A 17,667-nucleotide genomic window follows, 5' to 3' on the forward strand; every position below is an offset into this window, starting at 1 on the left:
CCATGTAAGGAGGAAAAAGTGTTTATTGGTCATTGACTAAATCAGGGGTCCACACTGGGATCCTATAAGCATGAGGGCCATTTAGGTCCACGTGGACGTGTGGCCAACAGGTGTGTGTGGACGAATTGTCATTTCTCACGGCTTTATCCTCACCTGTTGCAAACAGGCTTTTTCTCTAGATGGTGGCGAAGCAGTTCCTCATTTCTTAGTGACAGATTAGTGACTCCAGCAGAAAGGGCCGACTTCTCTCTTTCATTTCAGCATAGAAACATTTCAGGGAAGGGCTCTGGTAGACCAGTCCTCGGCCAGTCAGTGAGGTCATCAGCACAGAGGTGGAGGGATATGGCTGGACATGCCCGAGTCCAGGAGGGCCCAGGGATTGGGTCCCAGTAAATCACACGACAGGAAAGGAAGGGAAAGTTTCCCCTCTGGAAGATGCATTGCTGACTCTGTCATTTTCCCAGTATGCCTCTGTTATCCATACATCCAACAAATGACATTTACTGACCATCTACTCTGAAGTCAACCCGGTTTTAAGATACAAGACAAAGGAGTCCATTGCCCAAGAAGTTACAGTCACCAGGGAGGAGAAGCAGGTAAGCTATGACTGCACACGTCAGAGCTGTGACAGGGACACATCAGGTGTGAAGCGCTGGCCCAGCAGGCAGGGAAGGCCTCCCAGAGGAGGAACAGTTGAACTGAGTCTTTTAACAGCAAATAGAAGTATTATGATGTTGTAATCACTTTAAAATAACCGATACGGACAGCGTGCTAGTACGTGCCAGTTCGCACTGCATCCCAGCGGCCAGCCAGGTGCTCCCAGCAGAACGTTACGCTCCACAGCCTTTTATCAGAAAGGTCTCAGTGTAAAATCAGGGACCAGAGAGCCTGCCTCCTTTGCTCAGATCAGCTTGTATTAGGATAGCGAATGCCAAGAATGGCTTTTCAGTGGGGGAAATGATTGGAAGTTAATATATGTGAATTCAGTGTACACTGGCTATATTGGAGACCTCTCCTATCTCTCCATAAGAAATGACACCTAAATGACTGGGCTTGAGGGTTCCAGTTGCTGCTGGCAGTACGAGGCTTGCAGCATCCTGCTTCTAAAAGATCATCACGTCTGCTTTCAGGGCACCTTCTGCATAAAATGGTCACATCCCCAAAAGGCATTCAATCTCGTCACACACACAGGGAAGTTCTATGATTAGTCTTCTGCTTGCTTGCTAGCTAAGGTGTGTTTGATGAAAAGTCTCTCTACATGTGGCAGAAATTGGTCCCGAGAACTGTTTTTATCGTAACACAGTGAAGGTGTGGGTTTGCGAACTACCTTTTGCTGCCAAAAAGACTGTGCACAACCGAACACGGTTAGGGCAACTTGCAACAGAATTCAACCAGTGAGTTGAATTCTGGGCAGGGAGGGGCACTTGGGGCCAAGGCACAGGGGGCTTCAGGGTTGGCCTGAAGTGCAGGGTGGCTGGGGAGGAACAGATGAGAATGCCTCCCTCCTGAAGGGCCTCTGTGCTTGACTGAGGTTGGACTTCATCGCTCACATCAGTGTTGTTGAAAATATGCCCAGGGATGATCCGTATCAGCACCACCTTGGGGGTGGGGCCTTCAATGCTGCTCTTAAAAATAAGCAGCACAGGTGACTTTCCAGCCAGCAGAGTGTAAGGATACAGGGAAGCCATGCTGGGTGCTAAGCAGCGGGACACCCGGGTTGCTGGTGTAGCCAGGCCCCCTGGCAGCAGGGTGGAGTATGATGTGAGGGGTCTGATTTGAGGTCCAGATACTGGTAGGTTTGGGGGACAGGCCAGATGATGGTCTGGCAGAGGGAAGTTGATTTAAAGAGACCCATCGGGGGCAGCCAGCCAGACTGATGGGCTCAGGCAGGGCTCGGGGAGGGAGCCGGCCGGGCCTCCGCTGATGGACAGCTGTCCGCTTGTGAGCAGTGCTGTCGGGTGCGGCCTTCTCGGCCTGAGGATGCAGGCGGCAGCTGCCTGGCGGTTGTGGCTCCCTGGGCCTGTCTGGGCTGCTGCCCCCACCGCCCAGGCCTGACCTGCTCTGGACAACAGCTCCCCCAGGTCTCAGGCCCCCTGGCAGGCTGGTGATAACTCCTAGAAAGTGTGGTTGAAATGAAAATAGCATTATTTGATAAGTTTCGTGTAATGAGCAATTATACCCTTCACCGTCACCTGCATTTAGTTACTTTTAAAGAAAATAAAAATAACTCAGAAAGTGGACTATGTGGAGGCACAAGGGCTGTTTGCCTCTGGCCGCTGTTGCCCCAAATCCCTGCCAGATGGTCAAGCAGAGCAGCTCACGTTTCAGCAAATTACAGGATCTCATTAGGGTTCTATTTCATGTTTTTAGATGCTGTGGGCCTTTCTATGAGGTGATGCTGATTTCTTAAACTTGTGTGACAACATAATGAATGCATGTTAGCCAAGTGTCCAGTGACATGCGAAACAGTCCGTGAATTCTTTGCATATTTTATTTTTCTTTTTTGGATTTCCAACTCACACACATCTGGCATATTTTACATCTTTGCAATAAAACATGGTTACAATAGCTTAAGGAATTTATATATCCAAAATATTTCACCATGGTCTCAAGATGAAATGAACTTGTCTTCCAGATGTTCAGTATCGCTTCAACGCTAAGCTACAAACTCGAGATATTGCTTACAGCCTGGTGATGAACAAATTAATCATCACGCCGATTCCCCAGAACTTCAGAATCTCATAAATACAAACAACAATGAAGAAGGAATTCAGTGCTAAAACTTACTAGTACAAGGTGGCTAAACAAATCAGTAATCACATCAATAAATAATGATATGTTTCTGGTGCAAAGTGCCAATACAAAGAACCCATTTTCTTGTTTTATCTTCTTAAATAAATGACTGCAAGAGAGTGTAAATTCTGAGAAAATTACATTCCTGTAACATGCCTCATAGCCCTACCGACACAATATGTACATCTATGACAATACAGTCACCAAATATACAAAGAAGGGACATGAATAAAGTGTATATACCCTTGGGCGGATAAGTTGATCGGTACAATGTATGGAAAATCATTTGATAGCCATCATTTTATGTCATAAAAGACAAAACGCCTTAGGCTAAGGATGTGTGGCTTTAGGTGAGAATTTCACAAGAACCTAAAAGAATAACTTCAGTTACTGTTATAATTAAGTCCGATTCGTTATTGAAGAAACTAAGCTATTTGAGAACCGAGAAAAAAAAACACAACAAAAGAAGTTAGCATCAGATTCTCCTCCCCTAATGTACACGCACCAAGCCAGAAGGATGACCGGAAGAGATGTCCCATGGTGCTAACGATCATCATGATTCCTATTTCTACAACAAAAAGCAGGACCTCATCCCTAAGCCCCCTTTCTGCTGTGTCTTCCAATTATGAAGGGTAGGGCTGAATTTTCTTTGTATAAAGTACCAAAAACGGCAAATAATGACTTAGTATCCAAATGCCTTATGAGCAAATTTCACTTAGAAGGGATGAATTTAGATTAAAAAGTGCAAACCATATTTTGGCGAAAATGTCAAAAGTTACTGATTGAGCCCAAATTCAACCCTTTCAGACAAGCTGTGTCCTTGGACAGATCTCTCAGTTTGGTAGTGCGAATTCACCTGTTCCACGGAGACATCAGGATCAAAGAACATGCAAGATGTAACTCCACAATAAAATTAAGAAACGTTTTGTTCTTTATACAAGGTTTTACTTTTACAAAAGTATCCCTTTAAATAAGATGCATCTGATGTACAAAGTATCAAACGTGTTTTTTTTTTTTTTTCTTCTCAGCTTGAAAAGAGGCTGGAAATGGGATGCAGGTTAGGTTCAAAGCTTAAAACTTTGTAACAACCGGACACAAGGTTTCCTCAGAATTGTCAAAAGTCTCTTGTGACGCGTCCTACTACCTTTTCTCGATAAACAACGATAGGTGAAATAATTACCAAAACATCTCCTAATTCATATAATTTACATGATATAAGCTTGCTTGGTTAGCAGCTGGTGTTCAGTCGTGAAAAAATGCACAAAGTAAAATGGCTGCTGACTAGAATGTACAGCTATTGCTGGGTGTGATGGAATGTACAAGCGGAGGTCGACGCAGACGAATTGTTTCCACCGGAGACATTGCTTTCCATGCAGCACTTGTGCTCTCAGCTTTAATTTGGCTTTTGGTTCTTCACTGTCTTCAGTATCTGTTCTGATGCTCATAATGCCACCGATTAAAATCTATATTAAAAGCTACGATGCTACCCGAAGCCATGCCAGTGATCAGAGTCCTGGAAAAGCAGAGACAGGAGTCAGGAGGGATACAGCATCGCTGAGGTGGTTGCTACACCACCCTCGACAACAGCATGATCCTAAAGTTCTCCAAGTCCTGGTGTGTGTCCATGGAGATGGGACTAAAATGTACTTGTGGTTTTTCTGTCAGAAGACAGAGGGTGAATCAGTCCTGCACCCACCAGGACTGCTAGACCAAGTGGTGCCTCGTTTTTTATCAGATACCTCATCAGATAGACACACTGAGTCATCCTCAGTGTATGTCTATCTGTCAGTTTGCAATAGATGAATGGGCTACTGTTCCAACATATCAGGGACATGATGAAACAAAAATAATTGAACTGAAGGGTGAGATTAAAATAGAGACAGAAACTCGATGAATATCTTTCCTCACTCCTCTTCGGAGCCCCTGAACTACAGTGACTCTGCCTATGCTCTTCTATCTACCATCTATGTCCCCCGACGCCTAGATAATGGGACATAGCCTTTCCCACCCTCCCCATTCTCAGAAAAGTCCATCACTTTCTTCTTCTGTTGTTCTGCCCGTGTTCCCCTCACACACAATTACTATGACTACTTAGGCACTTTGGGGTCAGTAGACTTGTTATGTACCCTTCGTACGTGCATTCTGCCTCGTCTGTGATAGTGGAGAGCATATGTGCAACATGAATACATGACTAAGAATATCAGAAAGAATATTTAAATTATGTAAGAACACAAATTATATCGAATATTTCAAAAACCCCCCTGTATATACAAATAATTACCCAGCAAGCCATTACCATTTATTTATGAATACGGACTGCAGCATTTCGGAATACTCTAATGATAATCTGCTTAAATTTTCTGTAGAAACAGGCTGGGCTGCCGATTAAATATCCTTTCCCAAATTAAATTACATGACACTGTTTCTCTTGTGGCCTCCATTACCATTTTACTGCGCTGTGGAGGTGCTTTGTTAAAGTATTATACTTTAATATTTATAATCCTTTAAAACCAATATTCTTACAAGTATACATAGAGTGGAAAAGAGTTGGTTGATAAGCCTTTCTCACTTCTGTTAAATACATAGCAAAAGTGAAAACCTTTATACCATACTAAGATTTTGTTTTAATTTATTTTTAAAATATAGAAATTTTAGACTTTATACTCTTATATTTTTTCCCTTTATAATAAACCCAAAGATGAACTTTAGGGAACAGCAAACTCCTGTTGCAAAGAACGGGATTTGCATCAATTCTTGCAAAGAAAAGATGAGACTGTCTTAGGGAAATACATACAATACGAACAAATGACATGAGAAATATGTGAATAAGAAAATGAGGGGTGGGGTTGTTTCAGGTAATGAATGAGTCCTCATATGGTTCTAAACAGAGGCCAGCTGTAGTCTATGCATTTTGCCTGAAATCGGTTGGCTGGAAGTGTGCTGTGAGCTGAGACTTCTCTGCTGAAAGCACGTGTCTCCGTCACCCCGTGTAAGCCTGGAAGGCCTGCCTGGGGCTCTTAGGACGGAGAAGCCAGTGGGGATAATTCTGTTTCGGGCTGCGTGTGACTGGATGTGCCTGGCCTTGCTCAGACCCTTCTTCCTGCTTTTCTGTTTTTTACTCCCCCCACCAACCCCCTTGTTTTCTTCTCAGCAGAACCCTTTCTCACGGTACTTTCTCCTCGGTTTACCCTTTGCTGTGCTAGGTTTTCCCCCTCTGGTCCCTGGCACACGTCCCCCTTGGTGAATGTCAGCGAGTGTGGGGGACAGCTCTTGGGGACACCACCACCCCCGGATGCGGCTCACCTCTGGTCGTGGGACAGGTCCATGGCTCTAATGCCGGCGTCACATCCGGGGTAAATGTACAGCTGCTTGAAGTCGCAGGCCTGCCAGACCTCCACCACGCCATTGTCCCCTCCGGTCACCAGGTTCTGGCCGTCGCTGCTCAGGAGAACGGCCTTCAGAAAAGGCGGGAAAGCAACAGTTAATCTCAGTGTTTCCCAAGCAGTGAGTGGTCATTACCAAAAAGCGCTCAGCATGGTTCCCTTGTAACTATTATTTACTCTAAGCCATTTACTCAGGTTTTCTAAAATCCAATTCACAGAATTTCCAGTGTGGAATTCATCAAAGTTCTGACATAAGCCAACGGTCCTATTAAAACCAATCTAGGTTACCAAGTAACATAAGCCCTAAAGAGAATATTATCAGTCAAATCCAGGGAGAATCTGAGAATCATGTCACATGACATTTTGTTAAGCCCTGAATATTTATACTGTCAAGACTTTTAGGACAAATGTCAGAAGCATATTTCTAAACAACTTTGAATAATGATAAGCAATTATGTTCATTTGTCAATGAAGGGCAGTTTGGTACATGCAATTTTGGTTGAGGGTTCTAAACATAAGATTCTATGACAATAAACTCACAATGCTAGGGATGCAGTGCTCAAACAGTTTGTAAAAGGAGCTTAAGAAAAATCTTATGGGTCTAATCTCTGATCAAACAACAGCTATACCTTCAAAGTCTAATTTGCTGTATTAATTAATTGGGACTAACTGAATTTGGGTTTGTCCAAAACATCAATCTACATGAATTTATGTAACTTTAAAACCAGCATACATTTACCTGGATACCAGAGAAATTCTATTATGAATCATTTAATGCAAAATAACCTGTCTTTAATCTCTTGGCTTCAGTCCCTATTCAGTACTGAACACGGATGGAGACTTACCCGTGTGGAGTCATTGATCTCCATTTGAGCCAGAAGTTTCCCGTTAATGCTGAAATTGCTGAACCGCCCTCGCTCATAGTATATGATACAGTGGCCTTCACTGGAGACAGAAATCAGACGCGGAAACAAGCAGTGCTCGGGTCCCTCGAGGGCTCTCAGCAAATCGCCAGTGATCGTGTGGACGAGGCAAGGGCCTTCTGCAGGACAGAGGAGGAGGTCAGGGGCCAGAGGCACGGGGACGACACGTCACACGCGAGCTCTCCCAACCCCACAAACCATAGCTGGGGGCACACACGTCGATTTGCGGAAAGAAGGTAGAAGACAGAAGAACTATGCCAGAAGAGCTCCATGCTGACGGTGTATTTAAAAAGAACGAACACGGAGAACTGTTAACTAACACATGCATATTCCCCCCAACTTCTTATCCAGGCAAGTAACTGGTCTTTTCCTTCATGAGATAATAGTCATAAAATTATTCATAAATTGTAGTATATATAAAAAAGGACATAGTTCATAGACTTTGTGACAATAAAAGACCGTATGTCCTGGAAGTTTTCTCTTAACGTGTTTCTTAGAAATTTTTCTTTAAAGTTTCAGAGAACTTTTGAAACAATTGTTAACTTTCATGATTACCATCAATATTTTAATATTGCATCCCATAAATATCATCAAATAATAAGTTTACCTTTCCTACAGTCTGTACACAAAACGTAAAAGGCAAAAAAAATCAAGAAAGTTAACCAAGTAACAGACTATAGAAACACTTTTTGTTTTTACAATATGAACAGGGGAGTGGCTTATTTTGCTCCAACTGCTTTTCGCCCTGGCAGACACGGGGCTGGTAAGATAAACAAATCACTAGTCAAGTTCAAAATTGGTTAACATAGTTTGGTGTTACCTCTGCTCCCTATCCTCAAAAGAAACCTCACAAAAACTGTGGGAGAATTCCATTTCTATTTTTCTATCGACTGATTTAAGTAGATAAGTATTTTATAAAATAGTGACATTGCAAAGCTGTATCTATTTTTTTGCCCTGATTAATAACGTAATAGATGTCCACTGCAGAAAACAGAAAATTAGAGAAAATAAGAAAATACTAATCACATCTCATATCATCCATCACCCATAAAAAAATGAATGTGTTTTCCCTATGCCTACTACATGGCTTTTATTTTCCTTTCCCCCTTTTTTGAAATAATTTTACGAGGTAGAATAATATTACACCTATTACCTTTTTTAAATTAAAAAGACATTTATTGAAAACATCCTTGTGTCCATTCCTGGGGTATTTACCCTTAGATATGACAATGAAAAAAAGCACATTGCATTGCTTATATCTGTAGAGCAGCCAGGATAAGCTCCCGAAGACCAACCCTGAGCATCTCACTGCCTTGCTTAAAAAACCTCAGTGGCTCTCCAGCGTGCTTGTGATAAAACACAAATCGCCAAGTCTTGTGCCATGGGTCCCTCCCACCTCTTCCTCCTCTTTGGCCTTGCCTTTAACATGCTGTTTTTAATGGCTGCGTCACACGGCTGTGCTGTGGTCTAGTTTACCAGCGCTCGGCTAGAACGCTGGTCACCACAGCATGCTGCGTAACATCGTATATATACTTTACACTGGTCCTAGTGAATATTGACACGAAGACTCGCTAATTCTAAATCAAACAATAAATCAAAACAATTGATAGACACTATATGTAATAAGTTGACATTTAAATAATAAAACTAAAGAGCTGCAAAGAACCTAGGGGTGACATGCATCTACAGAGTGCCTCCTAAAGGAAGTAAACCATATATCACGACAAATGTGACAATTACATGTCTTCTGACCTTTAGCACCACTGATAACCAGGCCAAGCTCTGCACAGACGGACACACAGACAACTTCATGGTCGTGGCCTGTGAGGACGGCTCTTGGGGCCGGATAGTCGCCTGCAAGGAAAAACAGCGTCCGGGAGTCAGTGCAGACCCGAGGCACAGGGAGACCCGCAGCGCCAAACCACGCACACGCCGCCATCGCTCACGCTTATGAAGGGCATTTCGGAGCCGTGTGACCGTGAGCCAGTCACTCGGCCTCCCTGTCAGTCCCTCATCTGCAGAACACCCATCACACAGCTTGTTTAGATGGCTGGACGAGTTAACAAAATGACGTGCTTACAAATTATGACAGTGGGGATGGTTTTTCATTTTTTCCAGAGGATCATTATGAAACAGCAAGCCCACCAAAGTGTTTATGTGCATCATCTCATTTAATTATGGCACTAGGCATGGGAAGGTAGGTAATTAATTGACTTTCTCCAAGTTCACAAATTCTTCTACACAGTTACCTGATTTTCCTTTGTTTTTGAAATTAAATCATTAAAAAAATTACTTACATAATTAAATATTTGTTGTAACATATGCATGCGATTAAGAAAATGAATTCTCGTGCACTCACCCTCTCGCTTAAGAAATACAGAATATCACCTGTAACTTCAGTGCCCCAGTTCTTATACCTGAGACTTAGAGGCTATGTGCCTTTTTAAAAAGTTCTGTGTTTGTTGAGTGTGCGGTCTTTCTTCTGCAGTGTGTGGGTTCCTGCATGCTGGCCTCGCATCCTGGAGGGGGCTGACACTCCACCCTGCCATCTCGTCTCTCAGAGGACTGCCCTGTGCTTCTGTCTGGACACTGACAGCTCCTGCCTGGTCGCAAGACCACGGCCCTCACGGTGGAGGGAACAACACGGGAGAAGAGAGTGTCCAGGGCTGGCACTTGAGCCTGCCTCTCGGAAAGCCCTCTCCTGGCGCTGATATGGCCCCATAGCACTGAGCAGCTCCAATCCTCTGCCCGTGTGGTGGCAGGTCAGGGACAACTCGGGGGGGAAAGCATAGAACTAAATGCCTTATGAGCGGAACATCGCCCTTCCCCTCGGGTCTGCCAGCCTCTTCTTCACACCTCCCGTTTTCTGCCTCCCTAGCAACCGCTCTCGGTTCTGTGGGGTTTTCTCAGATCCACCCGCTTCCATTTTGCTTTTGAGGCATCTCTGAGATGGTGTGTGGAGAAGGGGGCAGTAGCCCGTGTCAGTTTGTCATTTTATTCTAAATGTACGTATTACAGCCATAATGTATTTGGACATCGGCACAGTATCTACTTACATTTGTCGGCAGTCCTGGATTTGTCTGAAACACACTTAACATGACTTATAAAATGATGCTTCAAAGATGCCCTGAGTTCCCTGGTAAAATGAGGATTCACTATTGATTTTATGTGTAACATTATCCTTAATTATTCTAAGTGATTATTTAGAGACTGATGAATTGAAAAAATCCTGAAATTTTATGTTTAATAAGCTTCATATAAAGTTAAGAGTTTTCTAAACCCTTCCTTTGAATGCTACGGAAAACTTAAAAAGCAATCTAGTGCTATTGCAGGGAATTGAAAAAAATGCATAAAAAATTAAAAACATTCCTTATATGTACATATATGGACTAATTTACATATGTATTATATTTTCTATGTATGCAATATATTTTCTATTAGGAAATAAGTTTTTCAAAGGCTTGCGTCTGACTTAGAAGGTTTAAAATGTTTTATTTTCATTACGATTTCCCCAGACCATCTGAATACATTGTGGAATTTCACTTTTAGGGGATATTGTTCAGGGCCTCTGAAAGCACTGTTTCCTTCTTTAAACTGGAGAAAAATAGATAAAACCTTCTGGGGTTTTTGAGTTGGGAACCCTGCAGCAGGGGACACATATTTCCTAAACTTCATTTCATTGCCAGGGACAGATGTCACACACCCCAACAGTCATTCAAAATCTTGGGAATATTCTGTCACTGTCACATCACAATTGATGGATGTGGCTGGGGCCAAAGGGCCCGGTGCACAGGGAGGTGCAGGTGAGCCCGCCCCTCCCGGGACCCCAGCGCGTGGCCCCCCACCCCACCCATCATTTCCTCTTCGTGTGATGGAATTACTGTGACCGATTAGAGAGCAAACACGTCCAATTTTGAGATTCCTTATAGGAAGCATTTGGAACCTCCAAATAGAAGAGACTTATCATAAACAGATTCCATCTTGTTTTTATCGAAAGTCATTTCAGGATTTTCACAATGGATGATGAAAAACGTACAAAGGTAGCAAATGCCGCCAGTCACACAAAACTGACAAGGAGAGATTTTCAGGCAGATAGTCTGTGGCTTTTAGAGAAATGATCAAGCAAAGATTGCTCAGGTTCTTACTATTTTAAACCTCACCGTGGAACTACTAACGTGCGGGGGAAGTTTCTATCCTGAATTAGAGCCAAAGAAGAACAGCAGAGTTTCTAAGATCTGTGATCCTCAGTCAGGAGGTGAACGTCTTGATGGCAGAGGATGTTCAGATTTAATCTATGAGCCTTGTTAAGTCACTGCAGAATCCTTGCAGGAGGTATTTGCATTCGTGTTTACACTGTCATAAAATCTGACACATTTTTTACTTGAAAACCAAGAATAAGAGACTTAATCAAAGTATGGAGTATTTTCATCACTACTCTGATTTCAAGATGTGTTTTAATAAACGTTTGCAGGGATAGCTCAGAACCGTGTGGGTGAGGAGCCCCTCGTGCAGCTACTGTGTCCTCCGCCACCTGCAGGTGTTGCTGACCAGACATCTGGCCCAAGGACCAGGTGTACCTGGGCCCACATTTTTACACAGGTCACAAGGTAACCCACATAAAAACATTCTGTGGGGGTGGAAAATGTCCCATATTGTGGTTTCATTTTGTTATATACTCAGAGTACGTAATGAAAAATAGAAGATAGGTGTGAAACTATTTATATTCAATGCTTCTTTTTCTTCAGAGATGTCACTGATCACATTTTCCTCTGAGCACTGTCACTGCAGGGCAAATCTCTTCCCTTGAAGTCCCGAATCTGATCGAGGTTACAGTATATACTGTCCTATCATTACCTTCCCCAGACAGTCCTCAGTATAATCCCCCTACCTAGTGTCCAGAGCCCCCCACCCGCCTCCCAGTACAGATCTGAGCCCTCTGATCATGAGAACAGAGCCGTCACCCTTTTGTTTTTTATATTGCTTCTGTCCTAAGCCAAAGGTCCATGCATCCTCAGTTCCCTAAAGGGAAAGGAAAAGCATAGACTGAGTGCCCAGCAGCCCCTCATGTTAGGCTGAGGGGGTGTGAGGGGTGAGAGGTTTGCTGTAGAACCAGCCCTGCTAGAGGGACGTCCTGTTACAGATGGTATCATCTGGCCCTCAGAAAGTCCTACGCAGCAAGACTATGCTTCCCCTGATTTGAAAGCCTAGATCAGATTCCTTGCTCTGAGAAGTGAGGCCCCCACACACATAAATAGATTTGTGAAAACGATTTCTGGGCTATTCTCGGTCCTCGCTGTAATACCCTTGGTTAGTTGTGACCGTGGAGCTGGGCACCGGGACCGTCACTGTCAAAGGCCGGGTGCAAACAAACAGGGGGATGTGATTTGGCAGGTGTTTCGCTGAGCAGGTTGGGGCTGGCAGGAGGGCCAGGGTCCAGAGCTGAAGCTCACACACTGGGAGCCCAGGGCAGGCAGCTGGAGCCTCGATCTCAATGGGCTTCTCAGGTTGTAGTTTGCATAACGCTTATACATAAGCTAAGAGACCTGTTTATAACAAGTGAACTAGAAAAAGCATGCGAACGTTTTATACATATTACTCAATGAGTATTTGTGGATTTGATTTGAAGAGATGAACTGTAAATTCTCTTGCAAAGTGCCCTACTGCTTTGACTTAAAAAGTGTCACATGTATGTTATCAACAAGCTTCCTGTAAAGCACCTTGTATCTGGTATAAACATTAAAACGACACATTTGAAAAGCAAACGGGATTGCGAGCTGAGGCCCCAGCGTGTCTTAAGCGTCTGTTGAAGGGACAGAAATGTTGACTTGCCCTTCCCGTGACTATCTTGTTGGAAGCTGCAGTGTGTAATGAGAGCTGCCCAGTCCCAAGATCAATGAAGCTTTGGGCTCTAGGGATTCAACAGGAATAGCATTGATCCTTTTAAAGAACAGCAGTCAGAGATGGGCTGTCATATATTGCCAAGAGGGGCTTAGGAGGATAAGCGGCCAAGTGCAAGATACCTGCCTGACAAAAAATTCAATCAGCTCTTAGCACAAATGGCCCTGCTCTGCTCTCCTTTCTTTCAGGCGGTGGGCTGCTTCCAATTAAAGTGTGCAAATTAATTTTTATCACTTCCAAATTAGTTTCAGAATTTGTGTAGAAGTCTGTTTCAGATGAATGCATCTGTCCCTCACATCTCCACAATTCTGTTACCTAGTCAGGGACCTATTTGAATTGCCAAGAAAATTCTCTGCATTCCAAGTCACAGGTTAGAGAGGGTAGCAATGAATAGTAGTGTTATATGTAATAAAGCAATTATGATTTAACGGTAACCGATGGTCAACAGCCTTCGCTTGTTTCTTTTATAGTCTGAACCTCTTTGTTATAAGCTGTTTACAAATTGTCATTGTCTTTGTGGCAAATCCATTCAAACTATAAAAATAATTAGAAAAAGACTCATTTCTGAGATGTCCGAATCAGCCACAACGATTTATTTAAGAACAATGAAACCACAAATCTTTCGACACCTGTCTAAAAAATCCACAAACATGGCTTATTTTTTTCTCTGTGGTACTAACAGAGCTATCTGTTAAAAAAATAATGACAATGCAAAAGAAGCCTAAATATATAAAAGCTGCTTGACTTTATTCTGAGAAAGTTGCAGAGATGTGCCTAGGAGGTGCGTAAATGAATCCTATCACCTTAGGGTGTTACGCTGAATAAATATGATTTGGCCTCTGACGTACAAAGCAATCCAGGGTCCATACCAAGACCAATCCTGGAATTCTAACAGCTCCTGGGAAGTTAGGTTTCATCCTGGGACTTCCCCGTCAAATCCAGGCTAATACGTACAACCCTCAAAACCTAAGGGCACTGCGTCACACACTTTAATATGAATTTAGACGTAACTAGCTTTTTGGTCTTGAGTAGCGATGCTTTATGAGACAGAAAACACATATAGCCCGATTCTCTGACCTGTGAATTGGTAGCTAGAACAGATTAAACTGGAACAGAGAAAAATATAATTTTTTTCATATGGTGAGTTTTCTGATGCCACGGACATTGTTTTCTGTGTCTTTGTCGTTACCCATGGCTGATCCCTGATGTGACAGTCATCTCAGTGTGTGCTCTGACTGCCTTTACAAAAACGAGTTGGCCAATATATATGATCTCTCAAGTTATGCATATATGTGCTACATCTTAACAGATGGAGTCATAAATCAGTGGCATCAATCAAATATTAAATATGACTAATTATTATCATTTTTTACAAATATGACTACCCACATGGCAAAAAACTAAAACAGGTTATTACATAATCATTGATTTGTACCCACGCTGCAAGGCTAAGCATTTTGTAGATGCTCCAAGTACTTATGATACCGAATAGCACCTGCTAGCTGTTCTTGTGTCATGAAATAGTCAGTGGCCTCAATGCGTCCACGCAGGAAAAGCAGTGTTAGGACCAGGGTCCTACAGCTTCTTGAAAACTCCAGGTCAGAGGCTCTCACTGCCCAGCACTCCTGGCTGCTGAGATCGTACCAGCAAAACAAATGGTAGGCATTCAATTCATGCCTGCTGCTTGACTAACGCTTTCGGTGCTCAACCTGTTTATTCTAGAAGAACATTTTTATTTCTCATATTAAAGATAATGGATGAAACAGAGCCATACTACATATGCCCACATTAAATGTCCTTTAAAGTCTTGACAAGGTGGGTTTTATGGAAGTGGTTTAGGCTCATAATAATGACAATTTTCGACCAAAAAACAAATTCTTATAAACGGAGGCAATACTGAAAAATATGTATTGATAATATTCTGTCATAATTTCTTAAAGAAAGTCTTGTCTTTATTTAAGTCTTAAATAAAATGCTGAATTTTAACAAACAGCATATTCACAATTTTGTTAAGGGTTAATAAAAACATTTTTATTTATATAGCTCCTGTTTTAAGGAACTTGAAAGACTTTAAATAGTACTAACGTTTAACTTTTTTTGCTAAGTGATGGAGCAAAGCTACAATCCATTGTTATCTTTTGGTTTAAAAGACCATTAGAAAATAGTGTAAAAATAAAGTTGCTAACAGACAATTACTATAATTTAACCTTTGTCTTTAAAAGCTTTAAAAACTTTACCTTATATACATTGTATAAAATAGCTAATCTCTGTTACCAGATGATAGCTTTTAAGAAACAATTCTTGTTTTGGAAAATTTTCATCACTTCTTCAAAATGAAGCCATACTACATATGCCCACATTAAATGTCCTTTAAAGTCTTGACAAGGTGGGTTTTATGGAATTGTAGTATGAGCTTCATTTTGAAGATGTTAATTAATTGGGTTTAGAGCAGTATTTTGTTTCTTTAAAACACTTTTCCTATTTAATAACTTCTAATTTTTGTTTGAATTAATTGTAGACACTATACAGATTTGCTGCTTAACATGGCTTTTCTAATGAATGCTACACTACATAGAAATAAATAAAACTTGGAAATATGTGAAAATACATTTAGATAAAATATATGTGATAATGTACTATGCCTGAGAATAATAAAGCCATCACTGGTAGGTTAGATTTCTTATACACACGTAAACACAGACACACATACACATGTTTAGAATTCTGCTAAAAATGAAGTTCCTTTTTTTAAAGATATGGCTTTAAAAAAGTAAATGAGGTATAACTTATTGGTATTCAGAGTATGATGTTTGTTATCATGTAGAATCAGTAACTAATTATTTGTGCTGGCTGGAAATTAAGCAACACTGAATTTTTTCTTTTTTTTAAATCAACAGCACATCTTAGTTCACAGAGGCTGAAATGTAGAATACACACACTTTGTCCTATCCAGTATCTGTGCTAAGAGATATTACTTCATAATACGCATTTAGTTTCTTCATTCACTGTTTAAGTCCAGATATGGGCAACAAGAATAGAACCTCATATAACACTTGATCATTTAGTTCAATCTCCATATATATATATATATAATGTATAACTGAATATGTATTTCTATATTTCCATATTCTCTTCTGTACTGGGATAGGGGTTTTGCTCCAACCAGTCTTTCCTATTTTTGCAGTATTCCTGTCAGAATGCCTAAGACTTGGGGAGGGTGGGACTTGAAGTTAGATGCATGATCTGGTTCCCATCCTTCGCCATCTCACAGGCTGGAAGAGACCGGCGGAGCCCGCCTCCAACCACACAGTTACTGTAACGTGGCATCCTGTACATTTCTCACCTACTCTTGTGATATTTCTATGGCAGACACACAGTTTCCCTGGGAAATTCTTATCTCTGTTCTGTTATAAATATTCCCCAGACACATGTTTCAGTTTACTTCTGTACTGGTTAAGCTGTGACCAATGTACAAATTCCAGTTAAAATAACCCTGGTGTAGGTACTTGCCATTATCAACACTTTACAGAAACTATTCTCTATTTTACAGGAAATATGTGCATTTGAGCTACTGAAGGCTTAGATATTTAAAACAGTAATTATTTCCGGGCAATCTTTATCTAGTTCTTTAGTCATTTAACAATACTTCTTGAAAACCTGTTATGTGTGTCCCTGTGCCAGGAACCAGAGACTCAAACGGACAGGGAGAGAGAGACTCACTATTTCCCCAGAACAACAGGCCGAAGAAAACTGCTCTTTTATGAACAAAAGCTTCCATGGGAAAACATGTTCGAGAAACTGTGGGTTAAACAAAGGTGAAAAGATTTGTTTGTGTAAAACTTTCAGAGCTTACAGAGACTGTCAGAGTATATGCAGTGTTTTCCACAATCATTTTGCTCTGGAGTCCCATTTTTTCCTACAGCGTATCTTTGGGAGACTGTTTCTTTCCCAAGCAAGGAAATGGTCTCATTCAATGGTTGCCTCTCTGACGTCTAACCTGAAGAGTGTACTCAGTCACTGTTACATGAATAAGTGGAAATATTTATTATATTACATGGTGGTAAATGCCCTCATGATGGCACAAATAAAATCGTAGGGAAATTCAGAGAAAGGAGAAGATATATTCAGCTGAGAGACATTATATGAAGTTTAATGGGCCAGGTAACACTGAAGGCAGTTCTTGAAGGATGGGGACGTTTAGAGATTGGGGAAGGGCGGTGAGCAGGGCTCAGTGTGCAGGGACCTGGGAGCTTCCCTGGGTCGAAGGGGACAGCAGTTGCTCTCTTTTACCCTTTGAACACAAGTACATCCCAACCAAGATTTTTGCTAGTCTCTCACATTTTAAAATCCTTATAACCCAGGAAAAGCTTTTAGGAAAATAAAAAGAGCAAAATAGATTTAAATGAATGTATAGCCCAGCAGGACACTTCTGGACCGACACTTACTGCTGTTAGGGTTGTCACCTATGATATGGTGTCGCCCGCTCCAGTACCAGAGAAGCAGTGTGGCATCTCGAGACCCAGACACGATGTAGCAGTCCCCGCCGATGTAGGACTCAGACCGAGCCAGGCACGTGACCACATCCCAGTGGCCAAAGACGATCTGAGTTAATTTCCCTGAAACACAGGAACGGCAGGTTTCATTCAGTTGCTATGTTTCTTTAAAGGTAG

General features: G+C 41.9%; 1 protein-coding gene across 3 annotated transcripts in view; it reads right to left on the reverse strand.

The window, feature by feature from the left end:
- Positions 1-2,473: 2,473 nt before the first annotated feature.
- NBEA (neurobeachin) overlaps positions 2,474-17,667 on the reverse strand; it is a 550,888-nt gene continuing 535,694 nt past the window's right edge. For all 3 annotated transcript variants that reach the window (XM_036904990.2, XM_036904991.2, XM_036904985.2), the window contains 5 exons: positions 17,443-17,613; positions 8,852-8,953; positions 7,022-7,218; positions 6,097-6,248; positions 2,474-4,306 (listed from right to left, as the gene is read on the reverse strand). In XM_036904990.2, coding sequence (XP_036760885.2) covers positions 4,216-4,306; positions 6,097-6,248; positions 7,022-7,218; positions 8,852-8,953; positions 17,443-17,613 — 713 coding nt within the window. In that variant the 3' untranslated portion in view covers positions 2,474-4,215. The remainder of the gene's footprint in view (positions 4,307-6,096; positions 6,249-7,021; positions 7,219-8,851; positions 8,954-17,442; positions 17,614-17,667) is intronic.

The sequence above is a fragment of the Manis pentadactyla genome, chromosome 2 (genome assembly GCF_030020395.1).
Source record: "Manis pentadactyla isolate mManPen7 chromosome 2, mManPen7.hap1, whole genome shotgun sequence".
In the NCBI taxonomy this organism is placed as follows: domain Eukaryota; kingdom Metazoa; phylum Chordata; class Mammalia; order Pholidota; family Manidae; genus Manis; species Manis pentadactyla.